At 53.4% G+C, this 17,730-nt stretch overlaps 1 protein-coding gene across 2 annotated transcripts; it reads left to right on the forward strand.

The window, feature by feature from the left end:
• The first annotated feature begins 635 nt into the window (after nt 1-635).
• On the forward strand, nt 636-17,500 carry LOC103004798 (annexin A8). Of its 2 annotated transcripts, XM_057531249.1 has the most exons (13): nt 636-789; nt 5,272-5,362; nt 6,406-6,500; nt 7,827-7,940; nt 9,993-10,083; nt 10,856-10,935; nt 11,380-11,439; nt 12,000-12,093; nt 12,351-12,446; nt 14,306-14,364; nt 15,540-15,662; nt 16,594-16,686; nt 17,112-17,500. In XM_057531249.1, exons 1-12 carry the CDS (start codon nt 769-771, stop codon nt 16,651-16,653), a joined length of 984 nt encoding a protein of 327 aa, XP_057387232.1. In that variant the 5' UTR covers nt 636-768; the 3' UTR covers nt 16,654-16,686; nt 17,112-17,500. The 2 variants fall into 2 exon arrangements, with proteins under 2 accessions (XP_057387232.1, XP_057387231.1); XM_057531248.1 differs by having other exon boundaries at nt 16,594-17,500.
• Nucleotides 17,501-17,730: the final 230 nt, after the last annotated feature.

Below are 17,730 nucleotides of genomic sequence, written 5' to 3' on the forward strand. Positions count from 1 at the left end.
GAATGTTCTAGGCAGGGGCCCCAAGGAGGGCAAACTCCAGAAAGGAAAAAATTAACCTCTTTCCAAGAGGTTCCTCTCTCCCTTGGCAGCCAACTTGTCCTGCAGGGCCCATGGCAGAGCAGGCAAGTCCAAGAGGCCTGCTGGATCATGTGGCTTCTTCCCACAAGAAGTGTGATTTATGCAAATTATCTAAACTTTAGAGTTTCCATTTAATCTTTGTGGCAAAGATTAAATAGGATAGAGTGCACAGAGTGATTAAAGAGGGATCTAGGCATAGAGATGCCCCAACAAGCGGAGGCTGCTATTATTTTATGTCCTTTGCAGAGCTCCCCATTGCATTGTTCACTGGGGAGAAGCCGTGCAATAAATAGACTCTTTTTTATAGATCAGGTCTAGCAAAGACCGAATGAAGGCTCGTGTTTGCTAAGTGGGGCTTTCACAGGTTGGAGCTCAGCATTCCCAGTCTGTGTAACAGCACAGCTCAAACATTTGGCGACGAGTGGTGTGTTTCCACAGGGCATTTGGGCTGGTGCCAGGGTGGGGCCTGAGAGCCACAGGAGGGACCCAGAGCCCGGGGGCAGGGCGGGGGGTGTGCAGGCGTGGTACTGGGTGGGGCCTGGGGCCTGCATGCTGCTGCCACCACACCCAACCCCAAGCCGCCTGCTCTTCTGAGTGCAGCAGGGCCGAGTGTGCAGAGTCTCAGAGCGGAGGCAGGGCTGACCGGTGCATCTTCATCTCCCTGAGGAAAGGCGCGGCGAGGTAAACAAGATGGCCTGGTGGAAAGCCTGGGTAAGTGCAGAGCAAGCAGAGGTGGAGGGTTCCCTCATGGTGTTGGTCTAGAGGGAGGTCAGCTCCGGCAACACTCTGTTTCCTGCCGGGCCAGGCACTGGACTGGGCTGCCCCCTGGGGAGGAAGACAAGGAGATACTGCCCCAGTCCCAGAGGCATTCATGGTGGCCAGGATGAGAACAGGGGAGCTGGGCAGATAAAGAAACCTTGAAATGCACCTGGGGAAGCTGAGGAGCTGGGGGAGCCCAAAGGGAGGGGTCAGGCTGCTGGAAACAAGGGGGAGTCATGGTTGAGTCATATGTACATGTGTGTGTGTGTGTGTGTGTGTGTGTGTGTGTGTGTGTGTGGTGTATGCACATGCATGTGTTTAGGGAGAATCAGGCAGATGTTTCCTTAAAGAGGGAGCAGTATGTGCAAAGGTTCAGAAGACTGGGAAGCTTGGCTTTAAAGAGAAGTAAGCTCGAGGGTCCTGGATGAGAGGGTAGAGGGTCGGGGGAAATGTACCTAAAGAAGCAGGCAGGGCCGGGTCCTACAGAGCTGTGCATGGCAGGCTAAGGAGTTTGGGCTCCACCTTGAGAGCAATGCGGAGCCATTGAAGGACCTTGAGCTAGAGAATAACCTGATTGAATAGGCTGATGTTAGAGGACTCATCAATATCTTCTCCTCAGGGGATGGGAGGACGACCTGGGCCACAGGGGCCTTCCACATTTGAAATCCATGAGTGAAATTTACAGAGTGACAGAGGGCTGAGTTAGGGGGGGACAGCACATCCTGCCCCCAAATCTCCCATGTCCAAGTGAATGAACAGATTCTCAGGAGTGTTTCATCTGGGTTTGAGTCTGATGCTGTCTCATGCTAAGGAGTTGAAAACACAAAAGGGGGACAAAGATGAGGAGCAGGTGGTGTCCCCTGGGCAGGCACGATGTTGTGTGCTCTGCACACCTTCCTTCACTTCATCCCCAGGCAGCCCTGGGATATCAGGGCTGCTATTTCCACTTCACAGATGAGGTAACCAAGGCTCAGCCATATCTAGTAACTTGCACAGTCCCACAGCTAGCAGGTGGGGGTCTAGTGTGAACTGCGGTCTCTCTCTGTCCCTGCCCCCAGGCTCTCTGTGACTCTTAGTGGGTGACCCGGGCTTATCCTAATTCAGGAAATCTCTTTGTCACAAACGTCACAACCCAGGGGCCCTCAGATTCAGACATGCTGGGCCTGGACAGCGAGGAGACCAGGGGCAAGGTAAGGCAGCCATCTGACCTCAGCGAAACAGCCAGGACAGGGCAAGGGCCAGGGCGGCCTCCAGCTTCATCCTGGCTGATGGGGAACAAGGCTTTGAGGAGGCAGACGTGGCAGGGAGAGTCCAGTGCTGGGCACTTTCCAAGGTCAGCTGCTGCCCAAGGTGGCCTGACTTTGGGCCTTGCTCCCAGTGGGGTGGGGCAAAGGCCCATCCTTGGGGCCCACCCAGCCAGGCAGGCAGAAGCCTCCTTGCAGGGAGGCTGGATGACAACCTGGAAGGATAACAATGACATTCCTTGAGCACCTACTGTGCCCTGGACCTTCCTCTGTCAATATCTCACTTGAGCCTCTGTACACCTCTGCAGTACAATATAGATGCCAATATCCTTATCCACAGATGAAGAAACGGAGTCACAAGGAGACTAAGACAGTGCCCAAGGTTGCCACACTACGAAGTGTTGGAGTCTGGGTTAGACTCTGAGCAACCTGACGCCAGAGCTCAAGATCTATGGGGTTCAGCCACCCACAAGCCAAGGGCAGCCAAGGGGCGTGGAAGATCAGCTTGAGGGGGGACCGTCTGTGCCTCTCTTGTGGAGATGAAGTTCTGCCTCCCAAGTTCTCCGGGGCAGCCCTGTGATGGGGGAAGGCAAAGGCGTGGCAGCTCCCCTGAGACCTTCACAGACACGTAACAGAGTCACAAGCCAGGCTGAGTCACCTTTTCAGTGAAAATGTTCCTGTCTGAACTAACCTGCTCTGTGCAAGACCCAGCAAGGGCCTAGGCAGACCCCTCCTCCAACATGGGGTAGGGAGTGGGTAGATAGAAAATCTGGAGCTCCACCACCCTATGTTGACATCCAGGGGTCTGATTCCCAGAAATTTGTCTTTTTTCCCCCTAACACCTTAGCGTAGGAGGTAAGGCTGGGGCTCCTCAATGCAATGAAATCACAACCCCCAGGGAGTTAGTTACAAACATTGCCACCGGAGCCCAACCTCAGACCCACTGAATAGGCCACTCCATGGTGACTGACACACACGGCCTGGTCAGTCACTGCTGTGCAGCCCCCTGAGTGCCAGCCTGGGGCAAGGGACGGGGGAGAGCCCCTCCTGGATGGCCTCCAGAGCTTAGCACTGAGATCTGAGATGACCCCACGCTCACAAATGACCTGCATTCCTGTGGGCAAGGTTTCCTTCAACGAAGGGTACCGGGAAAACTCCATGTCTGGGAAAGGTTGAGTCATTGAGAGCAGGGGGGCAGCAGACAGAGCTTAGCTTCTGAGTCAGGCTGTGGGTTAAATCCATCACCACCATTTACTAGGTGCGTAACCTTGCCAGGCACTCCGAGCCCAGCCTGTAAAATGGGGCCTTCATAGCTACGTAGTGTGACTGGCAGAGACAGCAAGGAGAAGAGCATTGCATCTAAAGCACCTAAAGCCTCTAACACACAAGGCCTGGCACATAGGAGGTGCTCAAATCACTAACAGTAGTGACAGCTGCTCATGACTCCACAAAAAAGGGATGCAATAGATGCACGCATGCAGCTGGGCAACATCTGGGACCACACAGGCTCTCTGGATGAAATTTGCACAGGGAATTACTTCTCGTAATTTCTTCTGTGAAACATGGTGCTAAGAAATAAAGTAGGAAAATCTGTCACCAGATATTTGAAATTCAAGCAAAGGATATGGAAAGACTTTTTACTTTTTACTCAAAAGAAATATCCTTACAGATATACCATGGATGGGAAGCTGCTCTGTATTTTCAGGATCTGACCAGGGCCAGGAAGGAAGGAAGAAAGGGAGGAAAAAAGGATGGATGTGGTGATTGGATGGATGGATGGATGGATGGATGGATGGATGGATGGATGAGTGGATGGATGGATGGATGGATGGATGAGTGGATTGGTAGGTGGGTAGGTGGAAGAGTAGATGAGTGGACGAGGGGTGGATAGAAGGAGTAAGGAGGCAGCGTGTTCAGCTCCACTGAGCCTTTCCTTACTTGATCGTTGTCCTTGTAGCTTTGAGCAGGGTTGTCCCTTCCTGCTGCCTGCCCTCAGATGGCACTGCCTGGGAGAGATGCAGCCTGATTCAGAGCCCACGTCCCAGGACGGGGCAGGGATGGGAGAGGTTTTGTGGCTCTGGCTGGCGCCAGCCTGTTAAAACAAGGGGCCATTCTGCACAGGAGACAAGGCAGCCCCACGGAGCCCCAAGGGGAACCAGCAATCCCTCACGGTCAGGCCACTGTCTCTGGGGGTACCCTTCCCTACACAGCTAACGCCTCTGAGTGAACAGCCCCTGGGTCATCTGGCCTCACAGATCTCCTAGGAGATTCCATTGTTGTGCCCTGTCACCGCAGTAAAACCATCACTGGACTCTGAAGGATTCTCCCTCTTTAGCGGCCCCCCAAACCCCTGCTGATCTTTTTTCAGGCCAGGCCTCCTACCCCAACTCTATCTCTCCAAATTTTTTGGTTGTTTTTATTTTCTTCCTTAAAGTCCATTGATCGTCACAAAAACCCAGGAAGTGCAAGTAAGGAGAAAAATGGCCAACTGAGGATCTAAGGACCCAGAGCTACAGAGGAGACGTGGCACAGGCTGCTGGGTGTGTAGGAGGGGGTGGAGGTGTGGTCCCCACAGGGCAGCTGGCCGTGGGAGACTCAGGAGACAGATGAGGCTCCCAGCACCGAAGGCTGGAGTCCAGTCTCTAGAGCCCTTCTTGCTGCCCCACAGTCAGCACGGAGGCTCTGGCAGTGGCCACAGTGCCAGCCACCTTTGAGGTCTTTCCCTACACCATCTGAGCCTGCAAGCCCCAACTCCCCAGGGCTGGCACTGGGGCTGAGAGCTGGGATTCCATCTCTTAGGGTGGCCGGGTGGCGCCGACCCACTCCTCCTCAGGAGGCCCCTCCTTCCAGCCTGAGGGCCGAGCTGGCAGGCCAGGCCTCCCCTTGGCCAAGGGGCTAATAGGCACGTGGGTCTTCTGCAGCCCTGACCTGAGAGGACCATATGGCAACCTAGTGCAAAGTGGACAAAGGTGCCCCTTCCTCAGCACGACATGCTGGAAACTAGCATGTCCAGAAGCTGTGGCCTCCCCTGGGCCTCCCCTCACCCTGGATGGATGGGCAGGGCCAGGACGGATGGAGGCTCAGCCGCTGGTCTGCAGGGGCCGAGCTGGTGCTCACCCTGCTGGGCTGGCTGCAAGGGGCGCTGCCTTCCCCACATTCCCGCTTTGAGCAGGCGTGGCTTCTCTTGCAGATTGAACAGAAGGGTGTCTCCGTGAAGAGCAGTCCCCACTTCAACCCAGACCCCGATGCAGAGACCCTCTACAAAGCTATGAAGGGGATCGGTGAGTGGCCTTGACCAGGGAACCCCGTGACTCTCTGGGGCTCTGCCCACGCTGCTCAAGACCCCTCTGCTCACAGCCCTGGGAGTGAGCATCTCCCCATAATCCTCTGGCACCCAGAGAATCACACAGGGCCCACCTTCCCCAGCACAGGTCTACACAGACTCCCAAGACTGGAGGTGGGGAGGGCAGTTGGGAGTAATGGGGGTGGGGAGGGGGAGGCCATCTGCTGTGTGTTCCTGGGAGTCCTTGTGCAAGAGACCTCCCCCCATTCAGTCTGCACTTTCTCCCTCATAAAATGGCCCCAAGAACTCTGGACCCTGCGTGTCACTGTGAATTTCGGATGGGACTATGTTGGGAGCTGTGCAGGGCTGACCGTCCTGTCTCCAGCGCCTGATTTCCTTTGAGCAGGAAAGGGCTGGCTGGAGGCCCGCTGGGATTTGGATAACCCGGCCCAGACAGCCCTCATGCTGTCACCCAGGCAGGATTTACCCTCTAACTGGCTCTGACTGGTGAATTGGGGCATTAACAAAAACTGCCATTCCCAGACAAGCTGAGAAATCATGCTCTGTCTTCTACTTCCTGTGAAATCTTTATTATTATCTCCACTTCCCAAAGAAAAATGTGGAGGCTTGGGGAGGTGAGGCTTCTACTCACCCAGCTGCTGGGCCAGGACTCAGATCCAGTTTTCTGGACCCTCTGTCCCCATCCTCCCCCATGGCCACCAGCACAAGGGAGGTCAGGGCAGGAGGTCTCACTGCCTGAGCTCCAGAGTTTCCAGCTGATGTCCAGAGCAGATCAGATAACCAGAGGGGCCTCAGATTCTATCGCTGTGAGGCTAGGCCTGGCTGCACCCCAACATCGTGTGGATGGGGGGGTGGACAGATGCATTTTCTGTCTTGTCTACACCATGAAAATCATCAGGTTTGGGAGTTTCCAGGTGGTGCGTCCCCACTGCTTGGCCACCAAGCAGCTGCCTTCCCTCCTCCCCAGCCCTCATCAGTCCCCCAGGGGCAATGAGGGTGCTCATACTGTGCCCCCTGCAGGGACCAACGAGCAGGCCATCATCGATGTGCTCACGCAGAGAAGCAACGCACAGAGGCAGCAGATTGCCAAGTCCTTCAAGGCTCAGTTTGGCAAGGTAAAGGGGGGCACTTGTGCTCGGGGGGCTGTAGGGACCACGGCTGCCAGAGACAGCCTTGCAGGCAGGGCCTTGCTGGATGAGGTCCAGCTGGTCTAGAGCCCAGCCCACTGGCAACATGGGGCATTTGGGACATACACTAAAAACATGATGCATTGTTTCTCTGAAAATCAGATTTAACTCTGAAAACTTACTGATGGCTCCCCACAACCCTGGCTTGGTCCAGCCTTCTGATGTCTGGCCCCAACCTCCTTTCCCACCTTCTCTCTCACTTGCTCCTTTACAATTGCTCCACGGCCCCATCCCTGAGCTGTTTCCCTGCCTCTATGCTTTGCTTGTCCTATTCCCCAAGCCTGGAAGGCCCTTCTCTTTCCCACATGCCAGAGATGCCGGCCGGGCTCTGCTCTGTGCTGTGCCGCAGGGCTGTCTCCTCGTGTTGGAGCTGCTGTTCCCCTGCCCCTTCCCTCCTGCCACAGGCGAAATCCAAGGGCAGGGAGCACGCCGCCTGGACCCTTTGTCCCTCCTCCCGCCGCCCCCAGGACAGAGCCAGGCATCAGCATCCTAGCTAAACACAGGAATAAATGCACACAGAGCTGTGGTGGCCGGAAACCTCCATTAGCGCACATTGGTAACGTGGACACTTAACCCAGGAAGATGAATGATGAAGCCCAAACACTCCATGGGAGAAACCAATGTGCTCTCCTAAAAATAATTTCTTTCTCTTAACCTTCACAACTATGCATTATTCTCTGCATTCGACTTCAGAGGCAATTGATGTTCTGAGAGGTGGAGGATCCAGGATCCCAGAGCCTGTAAGCAACAAGGCTGGGATTTAAATCCAGGTCTGACAAGGCCCTTGGTCCTCCGCTGTGCTGTGAGGGGAGATCAGCTGGGTGTGGCCTTGTGGTTTCTTGCAAATACAAGTGCCCTTAGAAGGAGACACACGTGAGATAGATTCCTTAATTCATTTCACTCATTCATTGAGTGTCTATGGGCTAAGCGACAGGGACTTGATGAGCTTAATGACAGACTTGTATTTCGGGCTCATGGTGTGCCCGGCACTGCGCTGAGAGGGATTTCGACATCTCTCCGCCAATCCCCTAAGCAACGGTATGAAGCAGGAACACCAAGCTCTCTATTTCACAGAAAAGGGTAATGATGCTTAGAGAGGCTGAGTTGCTGGCCCAAGAAGCCCCAGCCAGCAGCAGCGCGTGGCAGAGCCCACGTGAGAATCCAGCCAGAGCCCCTGGGCCCGGCCAGCACCCGCTGCCTGCCCTCCAGTGGACACAGCACACAGAGCACCACCCTTCCCTGCTCCTGCCGTAGGATCTCACCGAGACGCTGAAGTCGGAGCTGAGCAGCAATTTCGAGAGGCTCATCATAGCCCTCATGTACCCTCCATACGGATACGAAGCCAAGGAGCTGTACGACGCCATGAAGGTAACCAAGCAAGTGGGGTGAGGGAGGTGCAGAAACACTTACAAGGACTGGGTGGGGGAACGATGCCCGGGACTGCTTTCCCCAGAGAGCCTGGCACAGGGAGCTCTGAGCTCCCCTTGAGCCACTGTTTGGAACGAGCCCAGCGAGCTTGCAGCCTGCTGCTCGTGAAATCATACAACATGTTTTGGGACTTGGCAGAGCGTAGGTTCTTCTGTCTCAGCATGGAAAGAATTCAGTGAGAGGCAAAGTGATAGATAAGAAGTGATTTATTAGAGTAGGACGCTTGTGGGGCTTACAAGTAGGAGGGCAAGAGGGTGCCACCCCAAGAACTTAGTGGGCTACAGTTTTTTTTGTTTGTTTTTTGTTTTTTTGTTTTTATTTATTTTTGGCTGAGTTGGGTCTTCATTGCTGCACATGGGCTTTCTCTAGTTGAGGCGAGCGGGGGCTACTCTTCCTTGCGGTGCACGGGCTTCTCATTGCGGTGGCTTCTCTTGCTGCAGAGCACAGGCTCCAGGCACGTGGGCTTCATTAGTTGTGGCACGCAGGCTCAGTAGTTGTGGCTCACGGGCTTAGTTGCTCCGCGGCATGTGGGATCTTCCCAGACCAGGGCTCGAACCCACGTCCCCTGCACTGGCAGGCAGACTCTTAACCACTGTGCCACCATGGAAGCCCTACTGTTTTATAATCAAAGGAAAAGTGGGGAGGGGGAGAAGACCACCTTCTTCCTCGTTCTTGAGTAGACTTCACGCTCCTATCATCAGTTTCCTCCTCCATGTCGGGCAGGGGAGTTTTCTTGTCCCTTGTTTCTTGTTTCATGGTCAAACCAGGACTGTCGTGGTGCAATGGAAATGAGCAAAAGGCTGTGACATATACTAAAATATGGTCAATCATCTCAGGTTTCGGTATAATATCACCTTTCCCTTATATTTTTGTTTTTAGTGTGCCCAGAGGAGCATGTCCTAGGAATCATTAACTTACCGAGCTCACTGGGCAGAATGTGAGTCTCATTCCACCATTGTTTTACTGTTTGGGGGCCATGCTTCTGTTGCACGGTTTTGTTGCTAAGCAAGCCTGCTTGGTTTTGTGGTTAAGCAAACCTGGTTTCTTGAGTGATCATTAACTTACAGGGGTCTCCCATACTTTTTTTCTCTACTGACAATGCCCTAGTGGGATTAACTATTTAATCACCTTCTTTGTCCCTTTACTCTGTCCCTATCACTCAGACTGCCACCAAACACAGACTGGCCTCCGCCATCACCTGGCCTTGATGGAGCCAAAATTCGTCCTTCTCAGGACATTGCTAGACCAGGTGTGCAGAAATTAGGAACCAGCCTCTGCTGTCTCGTGCCTGGTCCCCCAATTTCCCGTTACTTCCCACTGCTCCTTTTGCATTCGAAGATGATTAAGAAGGAGTCAGGACCAAGTAATAATAATCATCTCCATTGAAAGGGCACTTATAACTAATAAGAACCTGCTGTATAAAAAATTTTAATTTAATTTAATTTAATTTAAAAAAAAAAAGAAAGGGCACTTACTCCAAAAAAGAAAAAAATTGAAAAGGGACTTCCTTGGTGGTCCAGTGGTTAAGACTCCATGCTCCCAATTCAGGGGGCACGGGTTCGATCCCTGGTTGGGGAACTAAGATCCCGCATGCTGCACGGTGCAGGCAGGAAAAAAAAAAAAATTGAAAGGGCATTACTGTGTGGACATGCCAGGCATTTTACATCTATTATCTCCACTCCACCTTCGGGGTGGGGGTGGCTTATTATCCCTGTGTCCTGATGAGGACCCTTAGGCTCAGGGAGGTGGAGTGACCTGTTTGGGACCACCCAGCTATAGAGGGCTGAGCTGAGACACAGCTTTCCCATCACATCACTTGCCCACAAGTATCCACCACTGGAGACAAATGCACGTGATCTCCCCCAGTAACATCCTCCAGCGGAGGCCCCCCAGCAGAGCAGTGACTGGTTCTTCCTAGGACTCTTCCTTTTGCCTCTTGACAAAAGAGGGTGCAGACAGAGCTCTCCAGCAGGCAGAGGTTTTTATCCACAGGGCTTAGGAACCAGAAAGGGCGTCATCATCGAAATCCTGGCTTCTCGGACCAAGAACCAGCTGCAGGAGATAATGAAGGCGTATGAGGAGGGTAAGGGGCCTGCTAAGAGGGAGGATGTGGGCCCTGAGTTAAAGGCTAGCTTGGGAATGACCATGAGCTTTGGCAGCCTAGCAGCAAATAAGAGACAAGCCGTGTACTGGGCCACATTGGAAAGGATTCTTTCTGGGCTTTTCCACACACAGATGCTGAGCACCTTCTGTGTGCCAAATCCCGTGCCTGACAGTGAGATTGGATATGAGTCGGGATCCATCTCTGAGCTCCCTAAGGGCATGGGCTGCTGCGGGGGAGGGCATGCACCCATTAAGTTCTCTGCCCCTTGACAGTGTGGCAGCACTGCGGGCCGCCGGCTGTCAGCAGTGGGCGGGGCTGACACCTTCCTGGCCAGGCACAGGCTGACCCTGGGGACCATGCAGGGCCCCGTTGCAGTGGCGGGTGTGGAGCCCTAGCCAGCTCTCATGGGCTGCAAGGCAAAGCCCATCCTCCACAATGTCTGCCTGATGGGGAGTCCGCCAGAAGTTCCTGGCTTTGCCGAACCACGTGATGAAGTAAGGTTCAATCAGCAGCCCCTGGCTCTCTGGCCTGGCCCATCTTTGTGCTTTGAGCTTGGCTGGCAACCCATGTTGCTTCCTAGTTCTGAACAACCACCAGCGGGGAGCCTCTGCCACTCAGACACCTGGACAGAGCAAACTCTCCCTGTGCCAAGGACTCATGTCTCCTGGAAGGCTTTAGTCAGGAAAAGGGTGAGAAACGGGGCGAGGAGGAGGAAAGCAGGTCTGAGCCTCATGGTTCTGATCCCCTGCAGACTATGGGTCCAGCCTGGAGGAGGACATCCAAGCAGACACCAGCGGCTACCTGGAGAGGATCCTGGTGTGCCTCCTGCAGGTATCACAGCCCAGGCTCCTGGGAGCCCTTTGTCTGGGGGATCCCCACAGATGCCCCCTCAGAGAGTGGCTCTTGGGCAAAGCTACTGGGGTGGGGTGGGGGGCAAGGGTGTGGTACAGCCACTGGGGCCTGGGCTCACTGGGTACATCCCAGTGGGCTCGGAGCGTCCTCACGGCAGAGCCCCTGCACCTCTCCAGAAAGTAGGAGGAGAGGGCCCGTCACTGAGCAGGTCCCTCCCACCAGGCCCCATGCCAGGCACGTTGCTTACTTTTGCTCACTGAGTCCCGCAGCTCCTTACGGGGCATTCCTTATGACTCTCCCTTTACGGGTGAGAGGCCAAGGCCTGGAGAGGATAACTGCCTGCCTTCCTACCTGGCTGTCGCCTCTGTCCCGGCTGCTCTGCTCAGCCAGCCTGCCTTACAGAGCCGCCTCTTCTGTTCCTAGGGCAGCAGAGATGACTTGTGTGGCTTCGTGGACCCAGGACTGGCCCTGCAAGATGCACAGGTAAGGCTACCCTTCAGCAGCTTCTGCCCTGCAGGCCACCCGGTCCCACCCTCTGCCATCTAGACTCCGGGGTGCTGAAGCCTAAAAGCCTCACCCAGCCCCTCTGCCCGCGGGGGTTTTCTCTGATGCTAGGCTGGGACCGGGCTCAGCTCTCTGCAGGCCTTTACCCTCTGGTGTCTGCAGAGAGAAGTGAGGGTGGAGGGGAGGAAGGAGACTGATTTGGGTGGGGTTCACTGAAGCTCTGCCCGGGCAGGAACAGCCTACAAACCCGGGGGCGCTGGGCCTCCGAGGCCCAGATGTGTGCATTCAGCTCTCTATGGGTCTGCCTGCTGGCAGAGCGCTTGAAGGTGCCCAGAGGCAGAGCAAAGCCCCAGAGGGGAGGCGGGACAGTTCCTAGAGCAGCCCGGTATCGAGAAGAGAATTTAACCACGGGGATAGCAGGCTCCCAGTCAAAAAGATGATCAAGCAGAGGAGAATGCCGACCTGGCAGGGTGGATGCGGGGCTGTTCTTCACCCCCCTTGCTCGCCTTCACTGGTTGTCGTGGGTGTCCCAATGCCAGGATCTATACACAGCGGGTGAGAAGATTTGTGGGACTGATGAGATGAAATTCATCACCATCCTGTGCACGCGCAGTGCCACACACCTGATGAGAGGTACCGGGGAGGTAGGGAGGGCCTGGGGGACAGGGAGGCACCCTGGCTTTAGGTCCTCTCCCTTCACGCTGAATACCCAGTGTGTGGCCTTGTCAAATCATGGACTTGGGGAAAGAGCCAGGGAGCCCTGGACCCTTTCCCCAGCAACCAAGTGGAGGTCAGGGGTGGTGCACTGATGTGCAGTCTCCTATCTGAGATGCTGGGGGGGCGTCACGCTGAGATGCGTGTGTCCCCTAAGAGAAGGCCTCTCTCCACAGTGTTTGAGGAATATGAGAAAATCGCCAGCAAGAGCATTGAGGACAGCATCAAGAGTGAGACCCACGGCTCACTGGAGGAGGCCATGCTCACAGTGGGTAAGAGACGGAGCTCCGTGCTCGGGCTCATGTGTGTCCGCTGGCCCTGGGGCTCGGAAGTGGGGCAGCACCAAAGGGTGAAGGGCCCAGGGTGCAATAGTAAGTGCTGGGTCCCTGTGTTCACCTTCAAAGCCAACCTCCACACCAGCCCCCACTCTCAGCATGTACCCTTCACCCAGGACACTGGAGCTACTAGGGGAGACCCTCGTGTCCTCAATGTGCTGTGTCCTGCCAGAGATTGTTCTCTGTGCTGCCACAGAGTGCCCAGAGCCGTGTAAGTGTGTCATGATGTATGTGTGTGTACATGAGTGTGTGCATGTGAGTGTGTGCGTGTGTGCTTGCGTGTGTGTGGGTGGGTGTGAGTGTGTGCATGCGTGCAAGTGTGTGCACGCACGAGTGTGTGCGTGTGAGAGTGTGTGCGGGTGAGTGTGTGCACGAGAGTTGTGCATGTGAGTGTGTGCGTGTGTGTGTATCCACACATTTGCAGGATTGTGCCCGACCCAGGGCCTGTGCTCACCCACAGCAGCCACACAAGGAACATTCTGGTTCTGACTGTGAAACCCTGAAGAAATCACCTCGCTGGGCTTTAGCCAGGGGTTTGGTCCCTGCCTCAGTTGCTGATTGAAGAAATGATGATGTGTAGTTGGAATCCAAACTGAGTGATCGGTGGTCTGACACTAGGGGAACACTGAGAACCTTCTACCAAGCCTGAGGTCAGATTCGTGTAGGAGGACAGGTTCCAGAGCACATCCTGGGGTCCAGAGTCAAAGTGACAGGGAGAGGAGTCATTGCAGAGTGAAGAACTGAGGCCCAGGGCAGAGGGACTTCCCTCCTCCCTCCCATGAGGGAGGGAGGTCACCTCCACACCAGGCTGTGCCCATTGGGTGCCGAGCAGCCAGGGGAGCTGCACAGTGTGTCCTGGTCCCCAGGGGTAAACTGGGGCATCTGACACTCCCAGCTGCCTTTGACTGCTGTGATAAATCCAATCTATGTCGGAGCATCTAAGCATGCCTCCTGCTCCAGTCTCAGCTTCCAAAGGCAGCCCCTGGATCCGATTTAAACAACTCCTGAATAAAATCTCCAGGCAGGGAAAAGCAAGGCTATGCCGGGCCCTGGTGTGCTGGGCACTTCCCATTTGTTTATCCTTGAAGACTCACATCACTCACTTCACACGTGAGGATGGTGCAAGGCAGGGAGATCAAGTCACTAGGCACCTGGTGCCATCAAGCAGGGTTCAAACTCATGCCTACCTCCCTCAGAGCCCTCGCTCTTTCCGCCACCTTGGATTACAACACCAACCTCCCCACCCAGACACCAAGTCTCTGAAACAGCATCCATGAACGTGAGGATAGGGCCAGATGCCCTGGGTGCCTTCTTGCTCTGGGTCCAAAACCCATCTGTCACAGGGGAATTCAATCTGCAGGGGCCCTCTGAGAAGTGACATGTAAAGCAGGCACTCAGGGGCCAGTGGTCACCACAACGGTGGCTCCTCCGTGGAACTGTGTGGCTGGATTCTTGGTGAAGCTGTGTCTGGAACGTAAGAGCCCAGGGACTCCCTTGGTGGAGCTGTGCTCTGATGCGCCAGACCGGCCCTGTGGGTCCCCGTGCATTTCACGCCTCGCCCTTTTGTCTGCCTACTCTCGGCCTTTGCCCCTGTGCCCAGTGCCCTGGGCTTCCTTCCCTGCCCCACCCCTCCTGACACAAAGCCTCTCATTTTAGGACTAGGCAGAGCACAGATAAATAGGCCAAGACTTGCACAACACTAACCCTTAAGACCCAAAGCAAGACATAAATAAAGAAACATGTATACAATGTCGCCTACAACCTCTGGTTGCTAACAGAACTTTCCTGTTTGCCAGTGAAATGCACCCGGAACCTCCACAGCTACTTTGCAGAGCGCCTTTACTATGCTATGAAGGTAACTGTTCTGTCTTCTGTGCGCCTGGCCCTCAGTCCTACACGGCACAACTGCAAAGCCAAGGAGCTCAGAGCCACCACCCAAGTCTTCGACACTTGGGTCTCCTCTTATCCCAGCCTCTTGTGGACCAGAATGGTTTTAGTTCTCAGAGGGCAAACCAAGCTAGGCAAGGGAAGCCACAGCTCCTGAAGGCTGAATTTGAGTAGGTGCATTCAACAGGTGTTCATGGTACTGAACTTTCACCACAATCCTGTGAAACTTATGTAGTAATCTGCCCTCCCAGAGGGGGTGAAACCAAGGCTTGTGGTCAAGGTCACACAGCTAGTAGGTGGCAAAGTGTTGATCTGAGTCCAAGCCAGTGCAATTGTCTTTTTTATTCATGATTTTATTTATGCATCATTGGCCACGTGGCCTCCTTGACAAAGCACAGGTCAGGATTGCCAGGAGGTCAAGGCATCCTTTCAACGGGCATGTTTAAGAGGGAGGTTGCCACACACAGCAGTTCAACAATGCTGCGTGTGCCAGGGTGCCCGTCTGGGTTTGCCTGTTGTCCAAAAGGCGGCACTGGCCACTCAGATGTTCAAGACACTCATATCAGGGGAGGCTCTGGTATCTGGAACCACACTGGAAGATAGATAGTGAAAATAATTCCTGGAGATTAAAGTCAGCCCACCTTCTCTGATTGATGGTTGCTAACATCACCTGAAGCAAGAACCCTAAGCTCTCTGGCTACATCTGGCCAGGAAATGAGAGAGGGCATGGGATTCCCTTGGTCATGTGGCTCCCTCTGACATGAGAGTGATCAAGGATGAAAGCGAGCAGGAGGGTCCTGCATGTGAATTGTCCAGTTAAGCTGATTTCATGATGTTGCTGCTCTAGGAAGAGGCCTTATTCCTGGAGCAGTGAACATTTTGTTTCTAGAATCTGATGTAGCAAACACACACTGCAATCTGGGGCATTTGGCATCTAATAAGAGACAAACATGATCAGTGAGTGAGACGAGATCAAGGGATCCCTTAGTGCATCCCTCTCAGTGCTTCACTGCTAAAGCGGAGGCTCATTCCTGTACCTCCATCCCCTACGAAAGCCCCCTGAACCCAACATAGATTTGTCCATTATCACAGAGATGGACCAGGAAGGCAAGAAGTGATGGTTGACTGCTGTGTCTTATCCAGGGAGCAGGAACTCACGATGGGACCCTGATAAGAAACATCGTTTCGAGGAGTGAGATTGACTTAAATTTCATCAAGTGTCAGTTCAAGGAGATGTACGGCAAGACCCTCAGCAGCATGATCATGGTGAGCCATGAGTTCCCATTTCTAACACCAGTTTTAAACAGAGACCTTACTGGGAAACCTGAGTGCTGTGACCAATGTCATAAGTCACACGTGTCCGTCCCTCCTCAGTGGGTATCACACTCTTGCATTCATTGCTGTGTGCTATGTACAGGGATCAGCAAGGAGGTCGGTGTAGCTAGTGGAGGCCCCTGTATGTTTCACCCAGAAAGTTAGCTTTGCATTTGAGTTATGGTTGCCCCTTTGAAAATGACACACCGAATTCCTGCAGAAGGAACCATATCTGAAGAGTCAGTGAGAGTAAATAGTTTAGTAGGAGTCGAGGCGTAGCATTCAAATACAGATATAGGTAGTCCTGACAGCAAAAATTTAAGGACATAAATCATATGAGCTCCAGTGGGCTGCCTAACCTGATTCCAATTAGTGAACGTTCTAGAGCTGAGAAAACACAGTGATTATCACACTGCTATAACTTCAAGAGAAATAGCTCTTCTAGCCATTAATACCAAATGAGGCCTTGACAGCTTCATTAACAGAAGTCAAGTCATGAGAAATATATCCCTAAGTCTTCATTGGCTATTAAGTCAAGCCTCTAGTTATTCTACAAGCGCCTGTTGTTCACTACACTTTCCAAGACACACATAGCTTACAATATGTTAAAAAGACATTTCTGCTTTAAGATGTTTCAGAATGGGGCAGTAGGTGGTGGGGGATTGGGGGTGGCAATAGAAACAGCCTGAAATGGAAAACAAAGAAAGACGGGTGACAGTGAGGGGCCTGTGGCATAGGAACCTGTAGAGGAATGTGCCAGGTCTCCCCCAGAGAAGCACAACTCCTAGTAATAAGAGCAACTGCTCCTGATGGAGGTGACTCCAAGTCAAGCCCATGTCACAAACCACCCCCCTTCTAATTCTCATGTCCCTCCTGTCCTCAGGAAGACACAAGCAGCGACTACAAGAATGCCCTGCTGAACCTGGTGGGCAGTGACCCCTGAAGGCTCAGAAGGACAAGAGCAAAGGCCAAGAAGGTGGAGCCACTGGGTCCTGCTTGCTCAACCTTGGCCATGGATGGGGATGGGGGTGGGGGGAGTCACAGCACAGCTTTCAGTCCTCTATCTCCCAGCTTCCAGTGCTTTCCAGCCACTTTCTCTGACCCAGAAGTAAGGATCAGCCTGGGGCTCCTACTTCCACTGTCTTCCCAAGTCATTTTCAGGTGTGAGCACATTGCCAACCTTAGCATATATCTGATCTGACAAATAACCTCAGCATGAAGGGGTCTACAGGGGCTCGTGATGATTTCTTTCTCCCTACACAGGAGCTTCCCAAGCCTGACTGGTCACAGAGTCCCCTAGGCTCTCGGCCCACTCCCATCTACTAATCTGAGATCTGCAGAGAATAGACCAGACAATATGGAATTTTAATAAGTGTCTCAGCTGATATGCTTCTCTTTCAGGCAACCAGAGAAGGCCATGAGAGCCTGTTTGTTTCTGATCACATGCTTGTGGGCAGCTGAGAAAGGAACACATATATCCAGGCCAAGTGGGCTATCACCAACATTCATTCACCAGCTTCATTTTAAAATACTAGGCTGTAAGTAGAAGAAAAATTCTCTCATCATCCTACCAACAGAGAAAGCTGAAAATTAATGGCCTGACACAAGGACACTGTGTTCTAAGAGACTTGGGCTTCTCTAGTCCTTGATCAAATTAGCTGCTCCTTCCTCCCATGACGCAAGCCTGGAGACTCTCTAATCCTGGCCAAATGGCAATGGGAACTGGTTACAGGAGAAGCTGAGATACCTGTGTTGTGCTTTTCAGAACAATAAAGATTTGTACACTGGAAGGTAAGTGTCTTTGGATTTTTAGAGGTGACCACAGTAGGACCACTTTGATTAGCCAAATTCTACCCCATAGAGCCTACTCTCCAGACTATGCCATCTAGGGCCACAAAGCTTATCCTTTCCCATTAACAACATTTCTGATCTCTGAAGACAGCCCACATATTCTGCCAAGACTTCCTCTGTCAAAGCTAAGTGTCCCCAGTCCCTTCAACTGTCCCTCTTAAAGCCCGGT

Source organism: Balaenoptera acutorostrata, chromosome 16 (genome assembly GCF_949987535.1).
Source record: "Balaenoptera acutorostrata chromosome 16, mBalAcu1.1, whole genome shotgun sequence".
NCBI lineage: Eukaryota > Metazoa > Chordata > Mammalia > Artiodactyla > Balaenopteridae > Balaenoptera > Balaenoptera acutorostrata.

Excerpts from the sequence above, each read along its gene's own strand:
- LOC103004798 (XM_057531248.1), top strand. The coding sequence starts at position 769 with ATGGCCTGGTGGAAAGCCTGG. Across the intron at positions 790-5,271 it reads TGGCCTGGTGGAAAGCCTGG|ATTGAACAGAAGGGTGTCTC; the intron begins GTAAGTGCAGAG and ends CTTCTCTTGCAG. Across the intron at positions 12,094-12,350 it reads TGCCACACACCTGATGAGAG|TGTTTGAGGAATATGAGAAA; the intron begins GTACCGGGGAGG and ends CTCTCTCCACAG.